This window comes from Phoenix dactylifera, chromosome 2, assembly GCF_009389715.1.
Source record: "Phoenix dactylifera cultivar Barhee BC4 chromosome 2, palm_55x_up_171113_PBpolish2nd_filt_p, whole genome shotgun sequence".
NCBI lineage: Eukaryota > Viridiplantae > Streptophyta > Magnoliopsida > Arecales > Arecaceae > Phoenix > Phoenix dactylifera.
Genome location: NC_052393.1, coordinates 27,658,809 through 27,686,449, shown reverse-complemented (window position 1 = coordinate 27,686,449; position 27,641 = coordinate 27,658,809). Strand labels below are relative to the sequence as shown.

The 27,641-nt window shown below is 37.5% G+C and overlaps 3 protein-coding genes across 3 annotated transcripts; 2 read left to right on the top strand and 1 right to left on the bottom strand.

Moving 5' to 3' along the window:
- The first annotated feature begins 4,486 nt into the window (after positions 1-4,486).
- LOC103708700 (L-ascorbate oxidase homolog) lies at positions 4,487-11,799 on the top strand. The gene is made up of 8 exons (XM_039123844.1): positions 4,487-4,923; positions 5,021-5,130; positions 5,822-6,092; positions 8,400-8,502; positions 8,771-9,116; positions 10,058-10,423; positions 10,524-10,602; positions 11,280-11,799. The coding sequence occupies exons 1-8, from the start codon at positions 4,786-4,788 to the stop codon at positions 11,490-11,492; spliced, it is 1,626 nt and encodes a 541-aa protein (XP_038979772.1). The 5' UTR covers positions 4,487-4,785; the 3' UTR covers positions 11,493-11,799.
- A 1,531-nt stretch (positions 11,800-13,330) lies between these two features.
- On the bottom strand, positions 13,331-16,085 carry LOC120104493 (GDSL esterase/lipase At5g55050-like). Its single transcript, XM_039115712.1, has 5 exons — positions 15,855-16,085; positions 15,124-15,233; positions 14,756-14,995; positions 14,150-14,399; positions 13,331-13,639 (listed from the first exon to the last, which is right to left on the bottom strand). The coding sequence occupies exons 1-5, from the start codon at positions 16,048-16,050 to the stop codon at positions 13,419-13,421; spliced, it is 1,017 nt and encodes a 338-aa protein (XP_038971640.1). The 5' UTR covers positions 16,051-16,085; the 3' UTR covers positions 13,331-13,418.
- A 7,830-nt stretch (positions 16,086-23,915) lies between these two features.
- Positions 23,916-25,921, top strand: LOC103708699 (SKP1-like protein 1). The gene is made up of 2 exons (XM_008793757.3): positions 23,916-24,411; positions 25,417-25,921. The coding sequence occupies exons 1-2, from the start codon at positions 24,100-24,102 to the stop codon at positions 25,588-25,590; spliced, it is 486 nt and encodes a 161-aa protein (XP_008791979.1). The 5' UTR covers positions 23,916-24,099; the 3' UTR covers positions 25,591-25,921.
- The last annotated feature ends 1,720 nt before the right edge of the window (positions 25,922-27,641 follow it).

Here is a 27,641-nt window from a genome sequence, read left to right as displayed (position 1 = left end):
ATTAAATAAGGGGACCGGATGTCTCCCGTTCAAACACATGGGGTGGAAGGATTTATTGGTCCGCTGGTAGCTTCGGTGGTGCCGGATATAGCGTACTTATACGAAAGTTCAGATCGGAGCGCAGAGAGATAACTGAGCCGGGCCACGGGTGAGGAGGGTATGAGTAAAAATGGCTAACGTGCCTAACATACGGTCAGTTTTGCCCGCATCGAACATTCTCCTGGTGGATAGGGATCCAGTGGAGGCTGCTACGCGGGGATGGGCTTGTTCCTTCCTCCCTCCTTCCCCTTTTGCCTAAGCAAAGAAGAAGAAGAAGAAAGAATAAAGTACTTGTGCAAAATGCTCTACAAGATACCTTTCCCATTAACACTTTTGCTGGAGGCTCTAGTAGAGATGCCACACTCTCTAGAGACCTAGCATTTGCTTCTCAATTCGGTGATACAGCTTTTTTTTTTTCACTTTTCAGAAATTTCAAGGAAAGTATTATTCATAATTTCAATTGATTTTGTCTTGGACAGATATAGAGTTCCCTCTTTTTTTTGAGAAAAAAATAGAGCAAAGTTCCAAAATGGTAAAACTGCATGAAATGAAACAATTGCAATTTCATAATTATACACAATAAAATCTATGTTGTTTCTTGTATCTACCCAAGGCTTGAATTAGGAGTGATCGCTTTATTTGTTTATAGAATGAGGTAAGAAAACAAATACCAGGCACAACATTAAAGTTTAGATAGGATTTGATAATTCTCTTCTCTTTAAATCTCCTTGACATGCAAGTGCAAGTTATCACCACGTCCTTAATTTTCAACTTAGTTATTAAATTATGAAATGAAGTGGCATGAATCCTCTTTAAAAATTATCAAATATGACAAAAGAGCGATACTAATTACATGGTATCTCTCATTTGATAATAATCTCACTACAGAAAAAATGAATTTTCCCAATCTTTTCATGCCGACGCTAGGTAAAAGCGTCGGCAAGTTTGGCACAAATGCCAATTTTTGCGGACGCTTTTAATAAGCATCGACAGGTACACTTAAGCGTCATCTAAAGTCCGAAAAGAAAATTTCCCACTTCCACTTGTCTGACGCTTTTGCAATGCTTTTGAAAGCCCGACGTTGTTCGTAAGAACTCTAAAATGCACTAAAAAATATATATATATTTTTTTTTTAGTGTCCGTTAGAATTCGCACCCTTTTTTTAAGATTTTGAAACTACTGCTGTTATATATGACCATAGATTCATTGCATGCCAGCATGTAGCAGATGTATCGTCCGACTTGGCTTAATTAATTTGAGTTTATTTGAATCCAGTTTCTCTATTTGAAAACTGCAGTCTATATATTTGACAATATTGTCAATTCATTTGACAATTGGAGGAAGTTCACTTTATAATAAATTAAAATATGTTTAAGAAGTATTCTATCACCTAAAAAATAATCACATGATAAGAGGTCTTATCTCACCTGTTGCCAGTTTTCCCTGAATAAGAAGTGTCCTTGTGCAACGTTATTATATATAAAACACATACCATAAAGTTTTTTTTTTATCAATCTTGGGAGAACTCCACCTGGGGACCATAAAAAGGAAGTAAACGTTTGACTACGTGATTTCAATTCCCATGTTACTGGCTTATCTTTGTTAGCGTGGGAAAATTGTGACGGACAACCCTTCATAGGCCATTTTGGTCCTATGTCTTAATTGCTTGACATAAACATAGTTTCTAAAGATCTCCCATAACAATTCAGAACCTCATGTAAAAAATAAAAAAAAATAAAAACACTACAATTGGCCCATAATCAATCCCAATGAATCCATGCTGCATGTAGTGTCTTCTAATCCACATAAACTATGACTGCAGTGTCCCTTAGTCTACGTGGGCTGTATGTCGCATCCTCTGATATCATTTATTACAACCCAGTACCTTATCCAAAAAAACTTGTTGAAAAATATTTTTTGGATTCTGTATTTTTATATAAATTTCTAATATCTTTTCGATGAATAATCAATGTGAGACTAAACACATGCTCGCCTTGAATCCTTTTTTCTCCTTTGACAATGGACGCCAATAGCAACCAACAATCATAATGATGGTCATAGATAGTAAAAAAATGTAAGAATGCTAAGAATTTTTTGGTTTTGATGATCTTTATTTTCATGCCATTTCTTTTGCTTTTATATGGTATAACATGATTCTAATCCCAGCATACCGTTTCTCTCTCTGTTTCCCAAGTTTATTCTGCCGGAAAATATAAGAGGGTGTAGGCATAAGCTAAATTCCAACCATGATGTTAGTTCCAAAAACTCCTAATTATTATTTTTAATTTTGATGAATATAATTTGCCAAGATTATTATTTGAACTAATAGTATCTCTTTTTTTGTGGGGGAAATAGTTAGAAGAGGAATAACTCTATAGTATGGGCTGCTACTATCTTTAGTTTCATTATTCTACATAGGCCCAGTAATGGCATCCTATGTTATTTTTTAGTTTAGAACTTTTTAGTTTCTCATATATATATAGATTTTATATATAATGACTTTATAACAAGTGATCAATTTTACTGTACAAAAAAATCGTGATTGCACATGCATATTTCTAGAATGTATTAGGGGCTCGTTTGGTTCGCAGGAAAAAAAAGGGAGAAAAGTGTGGTCAACGGGAAAGTAATGAAATGCCTCTTGTTTGGTTGGAGTTTTCAAAAGAGAGAGATGGAAAAGTTGTATTCCCATGGGAATATGATTCCCACATTTCATGGGAAAGTCTTTTCTATGAGAAACATGGGAAAGTTACTTTCCCATGAGGTGGGAATCACTCCTTTTTTATTTTTTTCCAAAAAGACCCTTCAGCATTAAAGAGGCATTAAAGACCTAATTTTTATTAAGGGCAAAATAGAAATTATACATAACTTTCCTAGGAAAGTGGATGGTCAACCAAACATAAGCACTTTGGAAATTTGTCACTTTCCCATGGTTAACCAAACATGCCAAAAATACTTTCCTAGGTATCCTCTTCCTAGGAATCTGATTCCCAGGAATCATATTCCTAGGAGGAAAAATACTTTCCGCGAACCAAACGAGCCCTAGATGACTTAGGATTTATATAGTATTTATATTTCTATTGGTTTCATTTTCTTTGATCAAGCGTTTGGAACACATATAAATTTTTTTTTTTTTCAATTCTAAGTCCAGCACTATGCACGGAAAAAGAGTATAACCTTGACTAACCACACTAGGCACATTTAATAAATCATTTAAGAGATGAGAGATCCTAGAATCAATCATGCAATCTAATTTATGTTCCCTTATGAAAGTCCCAAGCTATTAAATTCCAGTAAAGTCTTGTACATTCCCAATGCCATTGGATCCTGAATGAGCACATGTACTTTACTGAATGGAAGAGCAATCATCTTTGCCCTCCTCCTCACTATCCTTACTTAAGAGTGGCATTTGACCCATGTAACTTAATCCAATCCATCGTAGATTGAGTTAAATTACCTATCTAAAGCAATAGTCAGAATTAAACTTAGATTTTTGATTTATTTAATAAACAAATTGGATTCGAGCTCATAGAGTTTTTTGCATGGATACCCTTCTAAATATCAGATTTTGCATAAATACTTTTCCAAAATTGATATTTGCATGTATACCCTCGTAAAACTCTGTTATTGTGCAAATGCCCGTAATATAACGGTTGTTCCAATGGTGTTAAGAAAAATCAAATTTATATTAATTAAGAATAAAATAAAATTTTAAAATTACACTATTATTTCTGTCTTCTTCTTCTTCTGCTATCGGGATCGCGATCTATTTGCATGTCTACCCATTAAGAGTATTTTAGTCATTTTAATTTGAAACCGTTAATTTTTTATCGCCGTTAAATAGCATGGATACATATGCAAAAATAAAGATTAAAAAAATGGTAGAATGGCAAAACAAGTGTTTTACGAGGATATACATACATTGCAAAATTCGATATTTAGGAGGGTGCTTATGCAAAAAATAAATAAATAAATAAATAAATATTTTATCTATTTTGCCATCTCTACCATTACTCAAGCCCAACGAAAGAAACGACAGCTTTGGTTGTCTCAAAACAATGCGGTGTTCATTCACCTCCTCCCGTCTCACAACTCACTGCACATGGTTTCTCCGTGTGCGGCCCGTCAAAGTTCGCGCCATCACGGGGGATTTGTCCAAGTGAGCTGTCCTGCGCTTGGCTATCTCTCTCTTCTCTTGGCGAGAGAAAAGAGAGAAAGGAAATGGTGGAGCCCACGCACCACCCTTCTCACGCCTTGAGAGGCGCCCATCATCTTAGGCTTCTTTCAGAAAACATTTAATTCTCATGTGCTCCCCATGAGCTAGTTAACGTAAACATGCTCTCGCTAGAGGACACTTTCATGAACTTGGAAGGAGGCTTCCATTTGGCCAGCCTCAGCTCATTAAGATACACTGAAATGAAGGGTAAAGAGAGCGAGAGGGGCTCAATGTAACGCTGTCCATCTCACTTTACGCGCTCTTTCATCCCTCTGCACCGCACTGCAATTCTATAAGAGCAAAGCTATCCTTCATCATTCGTATCCATCACCAATGCTTTGCTTACAAGCCCATTCTATTCTTTCCTCTCCCAACCCGATCTCTCTCCTTTGATCATCACCATATACCCAATGGAGAGGTGAGAGAGGACAAGAAAAAGATAAAGAGGAGAGAGAGTTCGGGTTTTGTCGTATTTTTTTCTTCACCTCCCAATCTCTTTCCTCCACTCCCAATCCATCCTTTTCACAAAAATGACTTTAAACACTGCAACCTTTGCTCTCTTGTGTTGGCTCTCAATCTCCATCTTTGTTGGTGCCGATAATCCATATAGGTTCTTCACTTGGAATGTCACTTTTGGAGACATCTATCCTCTTGGTGTAAGGCAGCAGGTACTCTCTCTCTCTCTCTCTGTGTGTTCTTTTTTCTTTTTAGGAGGCCATTTTTTGTGGCATTTTGATGATGTTTTCTTTGGTGTTTTTGGTATAGGGGATACTGATCAATGGGCAATTTCCGGGGCCAGATATCTACTCGGTCACCAATGACAATCTCATTATCAATGTACACAACAGCCTGACCGAGCCCTTCCTCATCTCATGGCAAGTGTTAATTCCTACTTTCTCTTCTTTCTTGCTCATCTTCTACGGATGATCATGGAAGCTATATTTTTACGCTTATGTTGTACTTATTAAGTTTTTGTATGAATTTTACTAACTTCTAAGGCCTTATCAATAATATCCTGGATTAGCCCTCGGCACTTGTGCCATTGGAGTGTCGGTGATGGTGACCATATATCCAGCCAGGCAAAGCTAGCAGGCAAACTTCTGACCCAAAAAGAAGTCACATAGGTGATGAACTGTAGCAAAATTTTTCTGCACTTTTTACTAACAGCCAGTACAGTGACCACTGTACTAGATGCTGAGAAAAAGAGCAACCCAGTGGTCTCCAATCAACTGTTTAGCATTTACTGAAGGATTGAGTTTCAGTACTGATACAGATAAAAAACTGTCCCCACAAGTTGAAACTTCAAGTATTTGAAGTTTATTAGTCATTTAATAATTAGTCATAGATCCTTAAAAGGTTTAGTTTGAATATTAGCATTTTGTTGCTGTTTTCCACGTAATTAATACTTTTATATGCTGAGTGGAAGTGATTGTCTGTGATTAAAGGAAATAACATTACTGTGGAAAACAACTATATAATTTTGGCAGAAGAGTGGTTCACACTAGTTTCGAGATCATTATAGAAGTAATGGATTATAATTATAAGTTGGTGCAATCTTTGGAACAGGAATGGAGTGCAGCAAAGGAGGAATTCATGGGAGGATGGGGTCTCCGGAACCAACTGCCCAATTCCGCCGGGCAAGAACTTCACCTACATTTTGCAGGTGAAGGACCAAATTGGCAGCTACTTCTACTTCCCCTCCCTCTACTTCCACAAGGCCGCCGGGGGCTTCGGCGGATTCCGAATCCTCAGCCGGCCCCTCATTCCTGTCCCATTCTCGGAGCCTGCCGGCGATTACACCGTCCTCATCGGTGATTGGTACAAGGCGAATCACTCAGTAAGCCTCCCTTTTTATATTCCACATCCTAAGCATTCGCATCCAAATTTTTCTTCATTGCTATATGATATCTGAAAAAGTAGTTTCTGCGTATCTACATATTTCAAAGTGGCTTATATTTGGTCGAGCATATGTTAAATATTTGTTATGCCCTAAATAAATAAAAAGAAAGATCTTATTCTATATCTAAAAGATAGAGGATATTTTTAGAAAAAATTCCTCAATTTTCCGTCGGGAAGGTTATAATTTTTTTTTAATAAAATATGAGAATCTTATTTTTATAGAAAAACTATTTTTTATATTTTAGAAAAATTTCTAACTTTTTTTTTTTCGTGCGAATCAAATGAGTCGTTAAGATCTCGACCGTTAAGGATGAATCATGATGGCTAATGGTTGGATGACACACGGTGGTTGCTATTGGGTGTGCACAAAATTGTTGTCACATGGAGTGCACCTGCCAAGGGTGCAACGGACAAGGAGTCACGGGATTGCTCTGCCTTCATTGCTTAATCCATACGAATTGGGTTTAGCGAGTTTATCACAGTGTTGATGAGAAATTTTGGAACCCAGGCTTTCACCTTTTTGGCACGGCATGGACGTCTGTGCACGGACCTGACGTGTGGACTCACATGTTCCTTTTGGCTGTTTCCTTGGTTGCCTTGGGGTACTTTTGGGTATGTCTGAATTGAGATCTGAATATATGTTAGAAAATATTACTCAAATGAGTCTAGATCTAATAGCTTACTTGATAAATTTGTTATAATATAAATTATATTTTTTTAAAGATTTTTTTTGCATTAATACTTTCTAAATATCGAATTTTACATAAATACCCTTTCAAAATAGATATTTATATGTATACCTTCATAAAATACTTATTTTGCTATTTTATCTTTTTTTTTTAATTCTTGTGTTTTTGCATATGTACCTACTTCATCTAATGCTTTTAAAAAATTAACGGTTTTATGTTAAAATGACTAAAATACTTTTAATGGGTGGATGTACAGAAAGAAATATTTATAAGGCGATTGAGATAGAAGAAAAAAAAAAAAGTAATTTCAAAATTTTATTTTATTTTTAATTAAAATAAATATGATTTTTATTAAATTAAGGGCATTTGTGCAAAAAATAGTATTTTATGTATAAATTTTAAGAGGGTATTCACGTAAATTTGAATTTTTAGAAAAATATTCATAAAAAACTTTATTTTCTAATTTTTTTTTCTCAATGTCAATAAATTTTATGTTTATTCCCTTACCACTTCTTTGTCCTCTCAGATCACCTTCCACCTGAAGACTCCTTGTTTGCTACTGAGATCTATTGTTTGGTACTTTTCTGGATCTGATCTGATTGAGGAATAGCTAAGAGTTTAGGTCAAAAAAATTAGGCACAAAGACCATCCAATGAAAGTTTCCACCCTAGTCATGGCTTTGTTAGTTGTGCTATGATTGGTGATCCAGTGGTGCCCAAGATACATGGAAGCATGGTATTGTTTTACACCAGGCAACTTTTGGTCTTTTCCCCAGGAGCTAGCAAGCAGCAGCAGAGATAGGAGGCCCCCCATTGTACCATGTCACAAAATTTTCACCATAAGATGACAAAACTGCATTCAGCTGTGCATAAAAGTTTTTATGGAGGTCCAATTAAGGATCTCCCATTCATTCAATCCCATGAAACTATCTTACCCATTCAATGGACCAACCAAGACATCTCCAAACAAAAGATGCAGATTGCAATGCCAACAATAGGCTGACATTTGCATGAAAATTACTATTAATGAACGCTATATATTGAGACCTTCCTCTTCCTCCTATTTTCTGTACTACTCTTCTAAGGATCTGTTTTGATATTCCAACATGAATGGACGAAAAATTCTGTAGAATTCATCCAAATAACATCCAAGCCAAATCCTGTGGTAAGAAAAAAAATGATCTTCATAGATTGTAGAAAATGTAAGATAGATGGACCAACAGATTCTATTTCTACAAAATTTTCAGCCTAATCCTATAGAAATATCCAAATACACCTTAAGTTGTTCAGCGATCTTGCTGATGTAAATCTGAAATAATGGTTATGAATATATTTTCCATTTTTTCTCAAAAAAATGATTCTATTATCGAAATTTGCCTACAAATGTTGATACCCAAGTCTCAACAAACTTGGTTTTACACTGAAATCTAACCGTTTGGAAATTCAAAATGTATGGTAAACAGCTAAGTCTTCACCACCAAAGAAAAAAAACAGCAAAGAAGAAAACATTACTATATATATATATGAATCTGAGAACTGTTTTGTTCTTGCGACCAGGCTTTGAGAGCCAGGCTAGACGGTGGCACGAAGCTCCCTTTCCCGGACGGCATTCTCATCAACGGTCATGGCCCCAACGGCGCTTATTTTACAGTTGATCAAGGTACTTCCTCCAATGCCGTTTCCTTTTTTTTTTTTTTCTCTTCAAAACAGCATTTCATTTCATTTCACTCTAATGTGAGTACAATCAGCCAGATCAAATGAAAGTAAACAGTACAATACGCGAGGAATGCAAGCTAAGCTTGTCCAACATCGTTTCCTTTGTTACAAGTTACTCACATATTCGAGAAGTCGGCACTTCAAATAACGGCTATCATCATTGTTCATTGTTAACACAAACCTTGTAATGAATTACATAAATTTTGGTGCAGGCAAGACTTACAGGCTTCGGATCTCAAATGTGGGGCTCCAAAATTCGCTAAACATCCGAATCCAAGGTCACACGATGAAGCTGGTGGAGGTGGAGGGAACCCACACCCTTCAGAATACTTACTCCTCCATCGACGTCCATCTTGGCCAATCGTTATCGGTTCTCGTCACCGCCGACCAGGCGCCGAAGGACTACTATATTGCCGTCTCTACCCGTTTCACCACCACCGTCCTCACCACCACTGCTGTTCTTCACTACAGTAGCTCCGGGCAGAAGGTTTCTGGCCCAATTCCTGGTGGGCCCACCACCCAGATTGACTGGTCTCTTAATCAGGCCCGTTCATTTAGGTATTACTATTTTTCCATCACTTTGTTACACACATACATTCATGCATACATATATAGAATTGTTGAAAATAATATGGGCTTGGCCTATGCTAATCTTGGGCCCAACCTGTTGTGATTTGGGTCATTATCATGGCAGAGGTTCGGTGTTTAGTGCTAGGCCTACATGTGCCCTAGTCATGACTGGCCTCAGTTTGAAATTTTAGTCTAAATTGTGGATACTTTTGTCTTTTATCTCAATCTTACTCCCTTTTCGTTCATTTTATTTTATTTTTTATAGCTCAAAAACATGACTTTAGACCAAATGGCCACCTATCTCAGTTATTAACTAAGTTAAAAGGTACATCATGTCATTATTATTTCACTTAACCTTCTCTACCTATTGGACCCATCTTATGGTGGCCGAAAATGAGTTTTTTGATCTACTTTAATTGTATGTTTAGATGATTGGGCTAAAAATCCTATAATTCACCGGTTAAGCTAGTACAACCAGTAAGATCATAAGTTTATAGGCTGAATTAAGCCTATATTTATATATATCTAAAAGTGGCTAGAATTTTATAGGCAGGTTTTTTTTTTCTCTCTATACAATACAGTACTTTCAGGTATTTATGAATATAGGTTTAGCCCAACCTACAATCTTATAATTTTGCTGATTATACCCAAGAATCCTATATAATTTTTAGCTCAATCATTCAAATATATTCTAATTATTTTTTTTCCCAGGTAGCTTGATTATATTTTGAATCAACCTACTACTGCTGCACTCTCTTCATTAACATCTGATCTTAAACCTACTAGAAACATGAGGAGCATGAACTGGCGAATTCAATTTTTTTTTTTAAAACATAGATTCAGTTTGTGGATTCTTGAGTCCCCTACTAAGTGAAGGCTGATTCATGATATCTTCATTCTTGCTCGTTGCTGTATCTCTGGAATCGTAGGACCAACCTTACTGCAAGCGGACCAAGGCCAAACCCCCAAGGTTCATACCACTACGGGATGATCAATGTCACCCGGACCATCCAGCTCTCCAGCTCCGCCGCCCAGGTGAACGGCAAGCAGCGTTACGCAGTTAACAGCGTCTCTTATGTCGAGCCGGACACCCCCTTAAAGCTCGCCGACCACTTCAAGATTGGAGGAGTCTTCCGGCTTGGAAGCATCTCCGACCACCCCCCAGGTGGAAAGGAGTACCTCGACACCTCGGTCATGGCTGCCAACTACCGAGTCTTTGTGGAGATTGTGTTCGAGAACAGTGAGGACATTGTCCAGAGCTGGCATCTTGATGGCTATAACTTCTGGGTTGTGGGGTATGGTGGCCATTTCTTGATGATTTATAGCTGATTTTTGTGCTCCCTGCCTAATCTTTTATCATACTGGAGATGGTGTTGGTTCTCTTTTTGTTTGCAGGATGGATGGAGGGCAGTGGAGGCCAGACAGCCGAAAAGGTTACAACCTTAGAGACGCAGTATCTCGCTGCACTGCCCAAGTAAGAACTGAGCTCTTACCATGTTTTCTCATGCAATATTATGGAGCATTCTGATGTTTGCACAGCCTAGAAAGTTGATGCACCAACCTATAACAATGCCTAGGAAGAAACCAAAAATTTTATAGATTGATCTCTACATATTAATGCACAAGAAACTCAAGCATTGGTTTATAAAATCAGTTTCAAACATAACAAAACGAGTTTTCAGCATGAAATAGAAATTCTTTCGCAATATTGAACACTAAACAATTACTATTTTATTAGTAGTTCTTTGTAGATGTGGATTATTATAAAAAATCAAATTCTTTCAGGGGAAATCCTAGAAAACTAGTCACTTCTAAACAAGTAAAGAAAAATTTAAAGAATTAACAGAAAATGCAAAAATGGAGTGTATAAGGCTTTACTACTTATGTATAAGTACATGTTTCCATTGTAATTTTGTGATTTTTGAGTGTGCTTTATTTTTTAAATAACTTATCTAATTTGTCTTAGAATTCAATTAGGTGTTGAACCCTTGAGTGCATCTTGCTATGAAGAAAGTTCAAAGAAAAAAAAAACAAAAAGAATGAGGTCTAATAATTTAGTTAACATTTTGTTTCTTGCTAATGTTGTTGCTTACATGGAAAAGGTGATGATAAGAGGAGATAATCATGGTGCCACCATTGTTGTTCTTGTAGGTATATCCCAAGTCATGGACTGCAGTATATCTTATGCTTGACAATGTGGGGATGTGGAATGTGAGGAGCGAGTATTGGGCGCGTCGGTATCTCGGGCAGCAATTTTATCTGCGTGTATACTCTCCAATTGAATCAATAAGGGATGAGTATCCCATCCCCAAGAATGCCCTGCTCTGTGGCAGAGCAAGTGGCCATCACACTCGTCCTCTCTGAACTTGGCCATGGAAGAAGATATGGTGCTTCAGTAAAAGGAAACTATAAGGACTCAGTTATATGAAAACTGATATGCCATGATTCTATTTATTGGTTGCAGGAAATGTTGTTTAGTGTCAAGTATCAAGTCAAAGGCATAGATAAGGTGGTGGGGTTCTCTTCCCAAAGGGAACCCTCATGAAGAGATTTGGAAGGAGAAACTCAGAATATTTCTGCTAAGAGGGATAATATATTTCATTTCCTTAATGAAATTATGTTTAGTTTTATATGTGTATGGAATTAATTGTTTTAGATGGATGTGTATGAAGTCTATCCATTTTTGTTGTTTCCTTCTATTAGATAATATAGGAGTGTGATGGAGAATATTTATACTAATCCTTTTCCTTTTGCTTGAAAGCCTGTAAAAGATATGGCAATGTGAAAGCTGCAAAGGGAAAGCACACTCTGCAGTGGCCCAAGAGGTTTCTTGAGCAAACCAATCTATTCTGAAGTCACATTCAAGAGCAGACCAGGCATCTTTCATCAGCTAAAAGCACTGCATCAATCTAATAGGCTGCAGACCATCTTGCAAAAGACCCCATCTACAGATTGAAATTCGTATTTGTGCCAGCCTACTTGGACTTGATTTTAAACTAGAATTTGATACCACAATGTTTTGGAGGGGTCCAGCTTCTTGGTCAGGTCGGACTCGGGTATCATTGATCCTAACCTCGCCCAATTTCATATTCGGACAATGATTTTAGATCAGGTCCTGACCTCTTAATTGATTAAGTTAGGTTAGATTGGATTCATTAGAAGGATTTTAGATCTAGTGGGTCATTTAGATTGGGTCAGGATCCTGTATGTCCATGACCCAACTCAACATGTTTGGGTTCGAGTGGTAGGATTGTAACATGTCGAGTTTATAGTTCGATTCAAGCACCTAGGTTTTTTAGAACCAAAATATAATAGTTAACAATTAATACAAAACTAGTAAAAAATTAAAATGAAACTAGAAAGAGCTAATTTAAACTTGAAATTTTGTTCAAAAACTATTAATTTCATCATGGTAATTAGATCAGATTATTTTTCAAATTCGGAATATGTCTAACATCACACAGCATTCCAATCACACCATCAAATATAGTAATTCTGATATTTCCTATTCCAATGACTTTGCAAGAAGCATCATTACCCATTAAAACAGAACTAGAATTAACTAATCTGTAAAAAAAATATAGAATGTAAAAAGTTGAAAAATAAAAGAACTCTGCATGTGGAAGATATTCTCGGGAGATAGAGTACCAATATTCTTTTCAAAAGAGTCGTAATTAACTCTTCTGAAAGAAGAGTCCGAAGAAGATAGAAGTTTTAATATTTTTAAAACATCTACAATTTAAGGGATAAAGCTAGTATATTTATTTTTTTAAATTAATTCTTTTTTAAGTTAAAACTCCAACAATAAATAGTATAAGGTAAATTAGCTGAGCCAAGTTAATTAACATCATGTTGATCAACAACCAACCAAGAAACACTTAATTTCTTTAATTATTGTTTAGAAGAAAAAGATTCCCTACTGATGTATGGCCATGTAGATAAACTATCTCCCAATAAACGAGTTCGCCATTGCATGCTTAATCTGCAATTACTATGAGTTCCAGTCCACCAATTAGCAGGCATGATCTTGTAAAGCCTCTATTAGACCTTAGTGCTTGTTGTTAATGGTAAATTCTGCAAAGCTTTGAAAGTCCTAGTCCATTTTCTCTATTGATATTACAGGGCGAGCAACAATTGTTCAATAATTTGTAGTAAGATGAGCAAGGAGATTTGAATATCAAGATGTTTTTCTTTTTCTGCATTAGAATGCCTAGTTTTATTATGTGGTATACAAGCCACAGGAAACAAACTAAGGTCCATTTCTTTGAAGGCTTCGACACCCAGAAACTGCTAACTTTGAGCCAATTGCATCAAGTTTATGGGTGTGGCAAAGTTTTGTGAGCCATTGAATGACTGCAATGCCACTAGATTATATGTGGCCTGTGTGGGATGAACAAAGTCCCAGAACAAGTATTCGTTACGGTCAGGGCACATTGAAGCAGTTGGTGTACATGGAAGCTGCGCATTGTTTATTCCACCTCCACAGCATGCACTCCGGACTTCTTTCATGCCTGAAACCACCCCAGAAAATCAAAAAGAGAGATTAAGATATGTTACGTTTTAGGTTTCGAGCATTATACCTAGTTGATCTACCGAGTTTTTTGATGTCTTTACCATCGAACAATGAAGAGAGAGTATCAACTAAAATACTAAAATGTCAGCTGATATGTTCTGATCAAAATTTCAAAAAATTCTTAGCTATTAAATATTTCGATCAAGAATGAGTTTGCTGCTTTGTTTGGAACGGTCTGTCGTGAAGATAAAATATTTATCGAACCTACAATCTATATCTAAAACTTGTTCTGCAAGTGGTTATCATGAAAACAATTGATCAATATCCTATATGTTTCTCTTGTTCTTGGTTTAGGAGTTATAAGATGTTTATAATCATCAGGTATAACTAGCATTGTCGTTACCACTTCAACTTTATTGGATCAAAGGTAGAGAACTTCCAATAAATGCCAACAAAATAATTCTACTACAGCTAGTTTTGTAGAGATTTAAATGCTGAATATTCTTACCAAATGCACTAGGATTTGCTAGCACTGCAGACATCATGCTGAAGACATTTGCATGGGAGTACTTCATCCCTGCCAAAGTGGAACTGAGACGGTCCATTAGTTGTGTGACAGCCGCATTAAACCGTCTAGCCAAATCGTTCCCGTCCTCCACACATCCCCCTGCGGGGTTTATGATTCTCGAAGATGGAACACATCCGATGCAAAAGAGACCCTGCATCCAAAATTTTCTTGCTCCAAGCTGGTACAAGTTCTGCCATACATCAAACATATATAATTGTCATAATTACACTCTTATCTATTTATCTATCTATCCATTCATCCATCCATCTATCCATTTATCTATATATATATATATATATATATATATAGAGAGAGAGAGAGAGAGAGAGAGAGAAACCCTTAAGTGAGTCTCCAGCTTCTGTACAAGAGAGTTGATGAGGAGCTGCTTTGTTATTTCATTTATATATATATATATAGAGAGAGAGAGAGACCCCTAAGTGAGTCTCCAGCTTCTGTACAAGAGAGTTGATGAGGAGCTGCTTTGTTATATATATATATATATATATATATAGAGAGAGAGAGAGAGAGAGATCTAGAGAGAAAGACCCTTAAGTGAGTCTCCAGCTCCTGTACAAGAGAGTTGATGAGGAGCTGCTTTGTTATTTCACTTGGAGGGCCAGATCCGCCCATGTAATATGCGACCATGTCATTGCTTCCTGGGCTGATGAGGAATAAAGACTTTGAGAGGTGAAGTGTGGCCTGTTGACTTCCCATTTGTTGCATGAGGTTTTGAGCAACGGATTGAAAGAAGTTGATCTGAGTGCTGAGGGGAATGGTGGTTGGTCCCTGGAAGAATTTTGAAGCAGTACGAAAGCACATTAGCCTAAGGAGGAGCAGAAGAGTACATAATGCAAGAAAGTAATTTATTAGCTGAGTCCAGTGGTACGTTGAGATTTGATTAAAGCATTACTTACAGTAGTATCAAGAATTCCAGAACCCCCGGAGGCGAAGTTTGCTCCTTGCGTTGTATTCTTGACCGGTGAAAGATATGGCTGGGGGGCTGAATCAAATCCTAGCATCGAAGCTGTTAACAAAAAAAAAAAAAACGGTTGAATTAAATAGCCATATCTAATCTATAACACGTTTTAATACGAATTTGAACCATTCATTTGGTAGACAGGGATAACGCAAAATGCCATATCAATTGATTATAAGTCAGAGCTTCTGAGTCCAAGCTTTCCTTTGATATAAAAATCTCAGGATAGAGCAAATCTCCCTGAGAAAATATTCCATTTTCCTACATAAGGGTGTGGCTCAAAATTCTCTTACCACTAAAAAGTCTTGCACCTTAAAACTCCGGCCATAGATCTAAGTTGTTTTTGACAAACCAAAATAATGATTTGTAAGGAGCTTCATTTCTTATTTCTTTTTTATTGCAAATCTTATTGTTGGATTTAAAAGGCTCCAAAAAAAGCCAATATTTATTTTTTTCTATCTTTCATTGGTAGCCTTCGGCTGAAAAGAAGCTTTATTTGTGCAAACAATATCTCTACTGGTTGCAATTATGAAGAAAACTTGTTGGAGTCCGGAGAGAGTTGAAAATATCTAAAGAATGAAAATGTAAGAAAGAATATAAGAATAATCATGCAATTTGTTTTCATCAAGAAACCGTAGAAACCACTGTCCTATTCAAATTAAGACATACCCAAGAAATCTATGGTATTGTAGCCATTACTCCACCTCCCTGTCGGAGTCCCGCCTGGAAAATCGACGCCATTGTGGGGGAAGTTTGCCTTTGCCGTCGTGGTCCAGTAATTGTTATTGCCATTATCAACCAATGAGTCCCCGAACACATAAAGTGCAGGCACGCTTGCACTCTCACCAACCATGTTACAAGCCATGGTAGCCAAAGAGATGACAATGAAACAAGAAAGATCCATCTTCGGTCTTAAGAAAAGAATATGGGGAGAAGTGATGAATATATTCTCTTAAGCCAAACTAATATTTATACATCTTTGGAGGATTCCACGTCAACCATCTATATCGGTTAAATATGCTTATAAAGATATGCAATGAGTATTTGGTAAAAGCTATATATATATATATATCAAGTATTTATTATATTCTAAGCATGCTAAAGCTATGCATGGAATATTTTTTATAATCTAAATATGCTAAAGATATGCAACTAATATTTAATATATATAAGGTAAATATGCTAACTAGGGAAATTCGGAAAGAATGGAATGAGGGAAATTTCCTATGGAAAAAATTCACACCGCTTTGCTACGTTCTCCAAGCACACATTGACGTTGGGGTAATCTATAGCTCTAAAAGACTATAGCAGGCCACATTGCTACTGCTGCAAGTGTTACCCCATGAATTGCTATTGTTGTGATTGTTAATGCTTTATTTTTACTAAGGCTGCAAATGGACCCGACCCGATTCAAATTTTAGAACCCGCGGGTTTAGGTCGGATTCTAAAATTGGATACGAATCATTTTCTGGATCGAATCTGGGTTTACTGAATCGGACCCGACTCGACCCGAACGGACCTGGAGAGAGAGAGAGAGAGAGAGAGAGAGAGAGAGAGAGAGAGAGAGAGAGAGAGAGAGTCCCTTCTTTTTTTTGTGTGTGTGGGTCGTGGTACTACTGGTCGTTTTTAAGTGAATTTATGGTGGGTTTTCAAGGCAGACAGGAAGGAGATATGGGTTTCTTAGGAGCTTGTTAGCTTGCTCCCATAGCCTTATTATTCTCTAAGGGATGGCAAATGCCAGCCAATGAGGAGGAAAAGCCCTAAGGGGAGTAGGGTTCAAGTGTGGAAGGATAGCAACAAACATTGGTTCACAGAATCCAAAGGAACCTCGGCCCGTCAGGATTCTCTCTCGATCTATTACACTGTTGATACCTCTGGTGTCTCGGTAGCTGGCCTTTTTTTTTCCTTTTGTTTTTTGGTTTTTGTTTCTTTTTAACTTTTGAAGGGAGAAAGTTGTAGGGAAAACACTCCCTCACTTTATGAGATCACAAACTCAACCAAATATGGTCAACTACGTGTAAGTTTATGAATACAAAATCTATGGAAGCTAGTCACCACAAATACCAATGCTAGGCAAACAAAATGTATGGACTGATTCTAAGCAGCAAAACATCAAACACATAAAAGGCATACACAAGAGACACAAGATTTAATGAAGTTCGGTATATAGCCTACATCCACGGGTCATGCTCCGATCAAACTTCCACTATAATAAACAAATTATAGTGATTTCTACTTAAGTATCAACATATATCACTTGAGCCAACACAATCCAAAAAGGAGAAGAAATACAAGGGTTACCTCATAAACATGAACAAGCCAACTCCAACACAAAATCTTCCAAACAACTTGTTGGAAGAAACTACACCCTTAAAAATACAAGCTTCAATGAGTATCAATGGACATAGGAGTAGGACACACAAGCTCTCCCCAAACCCTAGCCGTCTTCCCTCACAAAGAGCTCTGATTTTCGTGCTTCTATTTTTATATCCAGAAAAAACAGCACCCAGGCTTTAAAGTTGGGTTCAAATAACTTAAGAGGTTCCATGGGATTGGACCAAAAGAAAAGGCCCAAACCACATAACAATCTCCCCCTCCAAGCCCATGAGGGAGGAGAACCAACTAATGACTCCTCACCGGGAGCCTAAACCCGCCAACTTGGCGCAAAGCTCAAACTTTTCTTTAGGAAGCACTTTGGTCATCATGTTAGAAGGATTCTTATCTATGTGTATCTTCTCAAGCCGCACTTGTTGCTTCTCTACTACATCATGTAGCCAATGATACCTCACATCTATATGCTTCGTACGAGAGTGATACATAGCATTTTTACTCAAATCCATAGCACTCTGACTATCACAAAACACCACAAACTTGTCTTGCGATATCCCAAGCTCAAGAAAAAATCTCTTCATCCATAGCATTTTCTTGGTGGCCTCTGTAGCAGCAATATACTATGCCTCTGTAGTGGACAATGCAACACATTTTTGAAGCTTTGACTGCCATGAAACAGTTCCCCCAGCAAATGTGAATAGATATCCTGAAGTGGACTTCCTGTGGTCTAAATCTCCTGCCATATCAGAATCTGTAAAACCCTCTAACACTGGTTTGTAGCCACCAAACCTCAAGCACAACTCAGAAGTACCCCTCAAGTACCTGAAAATCCATTTCACACCTTCCCAATGATCTCTGCCTGGATTTGAAAGAAACCTGCTAACCACACCAACTGCTTGGGCAATATCTGGTCGTGTGCACACCATAGCATACATAAGACTCCCCACAGCTGATGAATATGGAATGGCCTCCATGGATTTCCTTTCATCTTCAGTAGATGGACATGAGCATTTAGAAAACTTAAAGTGACTAGCAAGAGGAGTGCTAACTGACTTAGCACTTGCCATGTTGAATCTTTGAAGCACTCGTTCAACATATTTCTCTTGTGAAAACCATAACTTCTTTGCCTCTCTATCACGATAAATTTGCATGCCCAAAATTTATTGTGCTGCACCTAAATCTTTCATATCAAAAGACTTAAATAAAGCTTCTTTTAACTTCACAATCATTTTTGCATCCTGACCTAAGATAAGCATATCGTCTATATAGAGCAAGAGAATAATAAAGTTCCCACCATTGAACTTCTTGAAGTAAACACAATGATGTACATCTGTTCTTTTGTACCCATGATCGACCATGAATGAGTTGAACTTCTTGTACCACTGCCTTGGTGCTTGCTTAAGCCCATAAAGACTTTTCTTCAACTTGCAAACCAAGTGCTCTTTACCTTTCACCTCAAACCCCTCAGGTTGAGCCATGTAGATCTCTTCCTTCAAATCACCATGAAGAAATGCAATTTTAACATCTAATTGCTCTAGCTCAAGGTCCAAACTAGCTGTCAAACCCAAGGCAACTCTGATGAACTCATCTTCACAACCGGAGAAAAATCTCATCAAAGTCAATGCCTCTTTTCTGACCAAAGCCTTTAACAACCAACCGGGCTCTGTGTTTCACTAGCTTTCCATTACCATCCTTTTTCAACTTGAACACCCATTTGTTCTTCCATGCTTTTTTGCCTCTAGGAAGCTCCACAAGCTGATAAGTGTCATTTTTCAGCAAAGAGTTCATCTCTTCTTGCATAGCTCTCATCCAATTAACTTTGTCTTCATGAGACTGTGCTTCTTGAAAGCTCTCTGACTCCCCTTCACTAGTAAACATAATGTACTCTGAAGTAGGATACCTTGATGATGGTCTATGCTCTCTAGCAGATCTTCTGACCTCAGGTTTTGCATTTTCTTGTTGAGTAGACTGCTCCCCCTGCTCACTAACCTCATCTCAAGCATCTCATCATCATCCATTCCCATTTCTGACATATCACTGCCACTAGTTTTTGGTACCTCATCTCTGCTAGATTCATATTGTACCTCTCCCCCATCTGTAGTATGCTGCAAAGGTGTCGGAATAGGTACAAATTCGATAGCACCTTCTACCATATCCTTAGATTTCTCGGCCATTTCAGCATCTTCAAAGGTTTAACCTTCATGAAAGAACACATCTCTACTTCTGATAATTTTTCTCTTCACTGGATCTCATAATCTGTATCCAAACTCTTCATTGCCATAACCAACAAAGATACAAGGAAGTGTCTTATCATCAAGCTTCAACCTTTGCTTCCTGGTACATGTGCGAAGGCTTTGCACCCAAATACTTTCAAATGCGAATAGAAAACATCCTTTCCACTCCATACTCTCTCTGGAATATCAAAGTCCAAAGGGACTAAGGAAGATCTATTTATTAAGTAACAAGCAGTGAGAACGGCTTCACCCCAAAATGCCTTTGGTAACTTAGCCATCTTTAACATGCATCTGACTCTCTCTATAATGGTGCGGTTCATCCTCTCCGCCACCTCATTATGTTGTGGTATATCTGGAACCATTTTTTCATGCCTAATACCATGCCCGAAGCAGTAACTTCTAAACTCTTTTGATATGTACTCTCCCCCATTATCACTACGAAGACACTTCAATGGTTTTCCTATCTCTTTTTCAACCATGACATGAAACTGTTGAAATAACTGAAACACTTGATCTTTTGTCTTCAACAAATACACCCACACCTTTCTTGATGCATCATCAATAAATGTGACAACATACCTATTGTCACCCAAGGACTCCACCTCAATGGGTCCACAAACATCAGAGTAAACCAACTCAAGAGGATTAGATTTCTTTGAAGAAGATTTAGCAAAAGAAACTCTATGTTGCTTACCAAAAGACAATGATCACAAGGATTTAGAGTTTTACCTTTGGCAAAGGAAATGACAGACATCTTTGCTAAAATTTGTAATCCCTTCTCACTCATGTGAGCCAACCTCTTGTGCCACAAGCTTGGAGATGACTCATCTTCGGTGACATACAAGTCATCTCTACACACCTTCATATATGCCTTGTAAAGAGTGCAACAATGCTTTGCTTTAGCTACCACAAGTGACCTTTTAGTAAGCTTCCATCTTTCATCACCAAAGCAATTCACATAACCTTACCTATCCAAAATATTCACGGAAATAAGATTAAGGCGCAAATCAGAAACATGGCGCACATCTTTCAAAGTCAAAGTACACCCGGCATTGGTTTGAATGCAAACATCACCAATTCCTACAATTTTCGAATAACTCTCATTGCCCATCTTCATATTTCCAAAATCTCCTTCTTGTATGAAGTGAAGAACTCCTTATAAGGAGTAGAATGGTAGGAAGCTCCAGTATCAACAACCCACTCAACTTCTTCACCAACATGCATACATTCATCCTCTTCATAAGAAAGAACTACTACTTCTTCACTTGAGCAAGTAGCCGTTGTATTCTTGTCATCTTCTTTCTTTTGTGTATTATTTTCTTTTTGTTGTGCTTTCCATGTATAGCAATTTCTTTTCATATGCCCCACTTTACCACAATAATAACATTTGCCTTTTTCACCAAACTTACCTCTAGACTGAGATCTTTCCTTAAATTTATCGTGAGCTTTGTGTTCTCTACTCTTGCTTCTACCCCTGTTCTCCATGACAAGAGCTTGTGCATTATCTGTACCCGTTGACTTTCTTCTTGTTTCTTCATTGAACAAGCTACTAGTCACTTGACTCATTGACAATACAGCGCCCGAAGCAGAGTTACTAACTGTGACCACCAAGGTCTCCCAACTATCCGGAAAAGAACTCAAAAGCAACAAAGCTTGCAACTCATCTTCAAGCACCATTTTCATTGTACTCAATTGATTCACAACACTTTGAAATTCATTCAAGTGATCGGCAATGGGGTAACCCTCTTTAAACTTCATATTCATAAGCTTTCTGATTAAAAAGGCTTTGTTCCCAGCGGTCTTTTGCTCATATCTAGCCTCTAGCTTCTTCCACAACTCATGAGCATCGGTTTCATTTGACACATGATGAAAAACACTATCATCCAACCATTGCCTAATTGTCCCAATAGCCTTCCTATGCAACTTTTGCCAAGCTTTATCATCCAAGTCTTTAGGCCTAGCCGTTTCACTCTCCACGGGCTCATACAAATCTTTACAATAAAGAATATCTTCCATTTTTGGTTTCCAAATCAACCAATTTATGTTTGTAAGCTTAATCATGGTACTAGAAGAACCTTCCATCTCAAACCACACAAGTCAACCACAAGCCACACAACTTAGCTCTGATACCACTTGTAGGGAAAACACTCCCTTACTTTATGAGATCACAAACTCAACCAAATATGGCCAACTACGTGTAAGTTTATGAATACAAAGTCTATGGAAGCTAGTCACCACAAATACCAATGCTAGGCAAACAAAATGTATGGACTGATTCTAAGTGGCAAAGCATTAAACACATAGAAGGCATACACAAGAGACACAAGATTTAATATGGTTCGGCATATAGCCTACATCCACGGGTCATGCTCCGATCAAACTTCTACTATAATAAACAAATTACAGTGATTTCTACTCAAGTATCAACATATATCACTTGAGCCAACACAATCCAAAAAAGGGAGAAAGACAAGGGTTACCTCATGAGCATGAACAAGCCAACTCCAACACAAAATCTTCCAAACAACTTGTTAGAAGAAACTACACCCTTGAAAACACAAGCTTCAATGAGTATCAATGGACATAGGAGTAGGACACACAAGCTTTTCCCAAATCCTAGCCGTCTTCCCTCACAAAGAGCTCTGATTTTCGTGCTTCTGTTTTTATATCCAGAAAAAACAACACCCAGGCTTTAAAGTTGGGCTTAAAATGACTTAAAAGATTCCATGGGCTTGGACTAAAAGAAAAGGCCCAAACGACATAACAAAAGTGAAGGAACACTGAACTAAATATGGGTCATGTGCCAATTTTCGGCAATGGAATTGGATTTTGGAAGAAGGTCTGGGATTTTTTTTGTCCTCCTGAGAGGGGAGCAGGGAGACACCAAGTTCCGTCCAATCAGTCATATAGATAAAAAATAGTGGGATATGAAATTTGGCTTGTAGACCGACTTAGTAAGTCATGGGTCATCTGTTCTGACTGGAGGTCAATTGCAAGTCTTTCGGGTCAGGGGTCACCCAGCACCTCAAAATTATGATGTGACCAAATTAGATTGCCCCAAATTCTTTTCCAAAAGCACAAAGAAAGTGGTGACATCGGATCCCCACCTAAGATCCGACCCGATCCGACTCGACCTAATCTTCAATCGGATCGGATCTAGGTTTAAAATTAGAACCGAACAAAAAATCGGATCGGGTTGAGGTCACATAAAATCCGATCCGACCCGATCTATTTGCATCCCTAATCCTTACCATATCAGCCCTACCAGCAGCTTGTTGTTGCAATGTTCCAATGAGTGCTTGCACCAATTGGGAGTGGCTGACTTACTTTCCAAGGCTAACCTCGGGTCTCCCTTGTGCCCTTGTTACTTTAGGTGCTACTAGTAGGATTGTTGAGCGCCATGTGTGAGGATGGGGCACTAATCCGCATACACCTAGAATTAACAATAGCTCAGCTTGTGTGCTCATCAAAACTACCTCACATAACTTCAATTCCTTGGCTTGTCCTCGCCAATCTACTCTTAATGCATGGCAACCTTTTTGGGCTAGTAAATTAGTAAACCGAAAAAATGTTAATGATTATTATTACTTTTAAAACAAGGGGAAGGGTTTCCATTATGCTGGTGGGACTTGGATCTATGATACTTAACTAGTAGCGAACCTACTGAACCAGATGGCACCCACCAAGGATTCAGAAAATTGAAAATCTATTTGCTTCAAAGTGATAACCTTGGAATGATTTTTTTTTTTTTTTTTGGTAAAAAGGATTTTTTTCATAGTCATAAATTTTTGCACATTCTTTGGTCAATAATATAAAAGTTTCTATAGTGATCAATTCACAATTGGCTAGCTCCAATGTCGCTTGCGCTCTATTTATGAGGAAGTCAAATCCATTGATCATGTTTTCCTTCTCTTGTCACCTGTTGTCTCTTCTTATTGAAGATGAGATCCTGGTGCAACTGATCCGTTACCTTTTCAAAAATTAGGATAAAGTACAAAAAATTAAAATCATGACGCCTTCTTAATTTTTTCCTTTTTTTTTCGTGGATCTTTTCAAGCATATGAACTGTGTAATCTATCCTAATTTACTAAGATCTCGTAGTTACCTATTCCAGTAACCGAATATAACGAATAAGTAGCGGATATATTGGCAATTTATTCACCCCGATCTGGCAGTTTGGCCCGGTTCAACAGGGAATCCTTATTCGTATCCAAATATACCTTTTCTATTCCGATGCGAAGTTGGTATTCCCACTATTCCTATTCCGAGACGAAGTTGGTATTGTTCTCTCCTATAAATAGCCGTCATAGTCTTCTCTCCTGCAGAAGAGTTGAGGGAGAAGTAAGATCATGGCGTCGTCGGCTGAGAAAGGGAAGAACATCGTTCTAAGGAGCCGGAACGGTGAGGAGTTCGAAGTGGAGGAGTCAACGGCGAGGCAGTCGGAGGTGATCGGCAACGTCATCGACGATGGCTGCGCGGAGGACGGGATCCCTCTCCCGATCGTCGACACGAGGACCCTCGCCAAGGTGATCGAATACTGCAGGAAGCATGCCGGCGCCACCAGCGAGCTCGGCGACGACGGCAATGCTGATGAGGAGATCAAGAGCTGGGACGCTGCGTATATTGATGTGCACCTGGACGTCCTCTTTGACCTCCTTCGGGTGAGATCCTCAAGCCTTCCTTTTTTCTTGCCCTGGCCTGCAGGGATCTTTTCTTTCTAGGGTTTTGATGATGGCCTTCGGTGTTTTACTTTGAGATTCAAGAAGCTTGATTTTTTGAGCTTGGATACTGAATCATTGCGTTCAGTTTTAGGTAACGGAGAGCTTGAATCTGAAATAAATTTAATTCAAGAATCGTTGAGTCGATTATCCCTACTTTACATTGTATATGTCTTAGCTATTTAGAGTAAAATCGTGATTTGATCCGCATATGCTTGGTAAAAATTACAAAGTTAGAGAAAATTAAATAGAACCCACCATGAATGGCAGAGAATAAACTGGCATAAATTGTTGATATTAAGAAATTGGATATCTGACATTATATCCTCTCATCTATTATAACATGCTTCTGTGGGAGGTTCTCTATATAATCTGAAAGAAGGGGTACATTGATAAGTGAGGTTCTGAGTGTCTCATCATGTTCTTTATAACTTCTTTATTATTATTTTTTATTTGGTGAAAAGAAATGAGCAATGCCCATAAAAAATTCATCAAAGCATCAAATTTGTGTTCTTTTTATAGTTTACATCTTCCATGTATAATCATATAGCGAGTTAAATATACAATTTTGTCTAAGGTATACATGATTTAATAAACACATGTTGGTCTCCATTTCTGCTCTTTTTTATTCGAACGGTATGGTCATAAGAACTAAATTGCAAAGTTTGACCCTCGTTTTCTGAAAAAAGAATTGAGCTGTGTTCTGAATTGTATTTCAGCCACTACATTATTATTTGTTTTAACACCAAAAATTGCATTTCTGCTGTTAATGAACATATTACTCTTCTGTGGGTGGAGATTTCAAAAATTATAATGTTCTTGAGATAATAGTCAAATTTGTTTTGTATCTCGTCCTAATCATCCATCCATGTGATGTCTTATTTTTGTTGAACTATGTGGAAAAAAACCAAAACCAACACAACTTAAACTTTTTTATGTTGATTTCAGGCTTCCAATTTTCTCAATATCCCAGGTCTCTTGGACCTTGCATGCAAAAAACTGGCTAATATGATCAAGGGGAAGAGTGTTGAGGAGATCCGTAGGACTTTCAACATTCAGAATGACTTCACTCCAGAGGAAGAGGAAGAGATCCGGAAGCAGAACCAGTGGGCCTTCGAGTAAAAGTGTGGACATCCGACTCATGATATTAGGCTGGGTAGTATGTGGCTGATTGGTGGGCACAGAGAAGCCAAATAATTCTTCAGCTTTTTTTTGAGTAGGGTTGCTAAACTAGGGTAGGTAGTTGATAGAACCTAGAAGCTATAGCTGTCTTTCAACACCAGCTTGCTTGTGGGATCTTTTAGTTTGTTTTGTTCTTTAGTTTGTTTAGCTAGCTGACCTGAATATGCAACAGATTCAGGGATATCACATTCTTAATGCATATGAGTGGTTTCATTCTGATACAAGGTCAAAAAATGCAGCTTTGAGCAAATAAATGTAAGGTTTCTTTTAACTGCTGGCTTAGGCTGCTCCATACTGGCACTGGGCCAGCACTGCTCTTATTAAGTCCTTCTTGATGTTTTAAATTAAAAAGGACGCTTAAATACTTTTTTGGATATTCTGCAGTTCCAAAGTTACTATATCTTTTTTATTAATTCAGCATAGTTTTGTGAATCATGCTTTATTTGAGTTCTCGGTTCATTGGAATCACATGCCTAAGTAGAATTTACAGAGAGTGATTTTTATTTGATCAGGGAATTTGGATTGTTGATGTAGCATTAGATGGGTGTTCATGAAATTCGAATTTGTACTGTACAAATTTTACTTTCTTTTCTGTTAATTCATTGTGGTTTCTGATTCATGCTTTATTCCAGTTGTTTTCATTGGAAATCTGTTGGAATTTTATGCTTAAATATAATGCATGGATAGTATTTTTTATTAGGATCGAAGCATTTGCAATGTCAGTGAGGATTTGGTTGGGTTTCTGCAATAGAAACCGTGCTTTGATGGAATTTTAGTACACTTGTAAACAGCATTTCAGTTGATGCTTCAAGATTGCAGCATCCTGTTTTTCTGTTTTACACCCTCCACTGGTTTCTTGGCTTTAATTGACAATAATTCTGTTTAGATTCATATCCTGTTTATAGTTTTCATGAAGGTACAATCTAATTGTATTGCCTTATTACAACCTTGGCCTTTTCAACAATTTGTTTGCTATTCTTGAAATATCATGATGTCCTGGCTACATGTTGTTTTGTATCCTCTAGTTTTAGAAGTGCTAGCTTATTTTATTCTTTACTAGGTTTTAATGCTGTAGAATCTTATCAGCCGACCGTCTTAGTTTAGTTGAGAAGTGCTTTTGCTGTATGAAAGTGCGATATGTCATTTAATTTAATTTTTTTACTGCAGTAAAGTTATTGTTTTCTAGCTATATTTATCACAATATCTTGATAATTTTAAATATATTACGTGCATCTAGCTATCCATTATTAAAAACGCACCTAATTGTTTCTTTTCGACTTATTCTTTCAATAGTAAAATGGGTTCTAATATTTGTGAGTCAAGAAGAAATGATAGCAAAAAAAAAACTAATTCATTGGTGCAAATTTGATAGTATTTTTTATGGTAACATGATGTTTGATGATCTGCTTGAAGACTAAAAATAATGCTATGGGGACTTTTTGCTGGACAAACTTGACAAATTTATTTCAGTTAATCTTCTGACTTTCTTTTAACCAAATGTACTATTCTCTAATATTGAGGCATCACCATGCATTCTCTTGCTTGCCAGATGCCAATGAACAACTATTACTGTGTGTAATCTTCTGTACACTGTTGACTTTTACAGAATTATGACTCAGCTAGGAATGACTTTGAGGCACTTTCATTTTGGGGAAATATGTACTATTTTTTACCATACTCTTCACTACCACATCACACTTTTGTTGATTTCCCCCAACAATAAATTTTTGTTGATGATAGAGCATCAGATTTAACAAAATTCTTTTTGAGAATTTAAAACATTTCTGTCTTTAATCCACAACCTAAATAATTGCAGCCAATGTTCTTTAAGATTTTGATGAAACTGATAGCCAACTGAAGAACCATTGCTAGTACCTATTTCTTCATCGCTGTCAGGTCTCTGCACTTTCACTGTCCAAGTACCTGTTAATTGATGCTATCCCACTTCGTGGTTTTCTATGTTGATGTTTGAAGTTGTTAGGGGAAGAGAA